The sequence below is a fragment of the Rhipicephalus sanguineus genome, chromosome 3, assembly GCF_013339695.2.
Source record: "Rhipicephalus sanguineus isolate Rsan-2018 chromosome 3, BIME_Rsan_1.4, whole genome shotgun sequence".
Classification (NCBI taxonomy): Eukaryota; Metazoa; Arthropoda; class Arachnida; order Ixodida; family Ixodidae; genus Rhipicephalus; species Rhipicephalus sanguineus.
Window position 1 is genome coordinate 119,066,287 of NC_051178.1, and position 3,751 is coordinate 119,070,037.

The following is a 3,751-nucleotide window of genomic DNA, read 5'->3' on the forward strand; positions in this document are numbered from 1 at the left end:
TTTGTTTAGAAACGGGCTGTTGAATCCTTTTAACTTTCGCATTGCTGTAGTTGGCTCTAGATGTATCTTACTTTCCATACGTGCGCAACCTATTATGCCAAAAGAAAAAGTGTTCGGAGCAAACGGACGTCACCGAAATGATTATCTCGCCCACGAAACCGGTTAGTTATGATAATGTTTATTTCTTTTTCCTCTTTCTTAAACAAGTCGCAAGTTCACGCAACTTCTCTGGGTGCCAGATGAAACCGGCTAAATAATCGGCAGATGCAACCGAAAGAACGCGAAGCAAACGTCCGAAACGGGGAATCCCGGAACGGGACGCGCAACCCGAGCAACCGTCAAGCTGTGAGCGAAAACTCGACGCTGAGTTCAACGTATTCGCAGCTGCAAAAATTAAATATGCCGACGCTAGAATATTTCTATACCATCTTTACCTCAGATTTCTGAAAATCGTAAATGAAGAAAATCGTCTGAAGCCCCCGAAATGATTAAATCATGAAAAAGATGTCGATCGATGTATTTGAGCTTGCTTAAGAAAAAAGTTAACTACTCCTCTCACATTGCACATTTCCCTCATAATGCTTACGAGATCTACGCGGCATTGCCGTACCCACTTTTATATGCCGTACTTTACTAGAACTCATTTTTTTTTTATCTTTTCGCGTATTAGTATTTTTCCGCGCACATTTTTTTTTTTCATTGTGTCAAACTAACTGAACCTTGTGAGGCACTGTGAGGTAAGGGCGATCATTTCTATTGCATAGTTATTGTTTTTTTTTTTCACATGCCGTAAGCTGCTTATTCTTGTTGTCTGTGTTACTCGTTATATTTCAAGTTCGTCGATCTTCTGTGTGCAATAAATAAACAAACCAACAAACAAACAAACAAACAAACAACAAAAACTATGATTATATTAATTTATTGGAGTTTAAACAGCAAAGGCCATGGTGTTACTTTTCTATGTTATATATTATATTCTATGCGATTTTCGAAACATTTGGTATAAGGCACCCGATGATGAGCAGCACTTGGCAGCTAGATACACGTCGAGAAAAAAAAAACGATATTCCGAAAAGGCGAAAATTAAAATATCTTTATAGGACAAAGGGCACATGCGTTGGGCCGGAGTAAGTGTGCAACCATTTTCGCAAGGCACTAAACCTTTCCAGAAGGCGCTAAAAACAATTTTCAACGCGACGAACGCATATACAGTCCCGCGAACGTTGGGCTGCGCCGGAGAAAACACGTGTTCTGCCGGCGAGTCGCCGGCGCTGCGCGCGAAAAGCCACATGTTTCCGCAAACTGTGGAAGGTCCTCCTTCTCCGTTGTTATATCCGGGCCGATACAGGTCCCACTCTTCAACGGCGGGACAGATGCGGTAACGGACGTCTTGCGTGACTGTGACGTTGGGGTGGGAGAGAAGCGAGGGGAGAGGAGGAGCGCGAGGAAGAACGTTCTTGCGGGAGAAAACGAGGTCCCGAAAGTGGAAGGAAAATAAATAACAAGATGCATAGATGATGGGCGCGGGGAGGGGACGGAAATAAAAACTGACCGGGTTCGGCGAAGGCGATGATCTCGGCCGTGCGTCCGTAGTAGTCGTCCTCCTGCCTCGGGTCGGGCGCCCCTTGGTCCTCGAGCGCGCGTGGTTCGGGCAGCAGATGCACCCTGCGCAGTGCCTCGAGGGCCAGTTCGCGGGCTAGCGGCGGCGCGGACTCCCGACGCTGGGGTGGCCGCTCGCGTAGGCTCAGCTTGGAGAGGATCTGGTGCCTGACGGCGTCCAGCTTCAGCTGCCGCTGGTCATCTCCGGCCAGCGCGGCGGACGACGGCGCGCCGCCACCGCCGCCGCCTCCGTGACCATCGACGCCGGCGGGGCAGCGTCCTCCGCAGCCGGCGAGTAGTAGCGCGGCGGCGAGGGCCGCCTGGAGAGCGCCACCGGCCATGCTCGAGCTCCGATGACGACTGGACCGACCGCCGGGTCCCGTGCCGAGGGCAGCACTTGTTGAAAGCACGTCGCCGCCGTCGCGCCGCCACCGCCGCCGGGCGCCCTCCGCTACTGCGCCGTCGAGTGAAGAGGGGTGCTGCCCTCTTCTCCCACGTCCCGTCGTGTGTCGGCGGGCCGCAGCGCTCTCCCTTTCGGACGCTCCTCACTGCACCGCCTGCTTTCCCTGCCCGCTCTGCCTGTGCCGCTCCTTGGTTGGTAATAAGCGCGCAAAGATGGGCAGATAAACTGCAGTAACGTGGTATACTAGGCGAGTTGATATAGGTTGATAGTGAGACGGATATACATCAGAGTCGGTTGTACCAATGCACAGCTGAGAAATTTCAATTGATAATGTCCCCATGAGTACCACTGTCTTACTACACAGGCTACACTACACAGGCTTATTACTTGGTGCTGTATGTGAGTAAAACAGAATCGCGCAAGATTTGAAGCTCTTTTCTTAGCCGTCTCCGTTTTGCAGGAGCAAGAGTCTTCTCGTATTTGAAGCGGGGTATTTGCAGACAAGCGCACTCACAGTAATATGTAATACAGGGAAAGTTACCTGTAGCTTTTAACTGAAGTATTGAAATCGCAAGCCTAAGGGAAATGAAGTTGGACGAAGAAAAGCCTCAGTCTCGCTTGAAATGTGAACCATTGAAGGCGAAAGCAATGATTCAACTGCAAAACAAGTAAAATTCGTAGTTTTAGCGGCCATGCGTAATTATTGCGACAAACATTCGCTAAGTCACTTGACGAGTACGGTTTCGCGAATGCACGAGCTTGAACGCATCTCACTCGATGACCGCAAACCATGGTCTAAGTAACGACACTGGCGTGATGGACAGCACAACCAGAGTATTTGAAATTTGAACTTGTTACGTATAAACTTTTGAAAGAGCGCTAAACAAGATAAAGGACACATTGGCGCAGACCCTCTCCACCACACGCGTGATCTCCCGCTGCGGCGCACTCACCTTCGCCCATGTGTTAGGAGAGAAGTGCGGCGTCCATAGCCCACGGCGGGCGGCCTCTACAGCCGGTTGTCCAATCCAATCCCTTTAAGGCAGTGAAGGACTACATTGAAGACCTATGCGTGACTGTGGATAGAGAACAGGAGGTCCCCATGTGTAGCCGCGGGTATAGCATAGAATTTCATGATAATGCACTAGAAAGAAATCTGGCCCTAGTGTCTATTGGAGCTGCAACGCACGGCGCTTCAGCCAGCATGGGAATGATGGGTAGTATACAGATTTGCCTAAGCTTCGTTAATTCGGCTGCTGGTGGCCTGCGGCAGCTTTGTCGCAAGACGAAGTTCACAAAGTTCAGCAAAAGTGCAGCAGTCCAAATTCACCACCTTGACCCATTTAGGCTCACCAACTGAAATCAGCCCACGAGGTTCACAACGAGCCATTCCTTTATCCGAAACAAAAGCCGAAACACAAGAATAAACAAAGCCACAAGTGCGTTCGAAGCCGCAAGCACGAAGACTATAGGCAAAACCATGTACTACCCATCATTCCCATGGAGGCTGAACAATCGCAACGCCGCAGTTCCCTCTGGTAGATATTGTATAGGAAACTCTACGGAGGGTACACCCCGGCGACACACAGGGACCTCCTGTTTCCTATCCACAGCCCCAAGCATGTGTTTAAGGCAGTCCTTCGCTTCCTTGGAGACACTGGACTGGACAATCGGTGGTAGAGGCCGCCCGCCACGCCGCTCTCCTTATCTCCTCCTGTCCAGTTCCCATCTTTTCTGCCATTTTCTCAT

General features: G+C 50.3%; 1 protein-coding gene across 1 annotated transcript; it reads right to left on the reverse strand.

The window, feature by feature from the left end:
* Positions 1-1,358: 1,358 nt before the first annotated feature.
* On the reverse strand, positions 1,359-1,952 carry LOC125757866 (growth/differentiation factor 11-like). The gene has a single exon (XM_049414106.1). The coding sequence runs from the start codon at positions 1,938-1,940 to the stop codon at positions 1,359-1,361; it is 582 nt and encodes a 193-aa protein (XP_049270063.1). The 5' UTR covers positions 1,941-1,952.
* Between the last annotated feature and the right edge of the window lie 1,799 nt (positions 1,953-3,751).

What these genes read in the sequence shown, in the direction of transcription:
- LOC125757866 (XM_049414106.1), bottom strand. Translation starts at nt 1,940, where the DNA reads ATGGCCGGTGGCGCTCTCCAGGCGGCCCTCGCCGCCGCGCTACTACTC.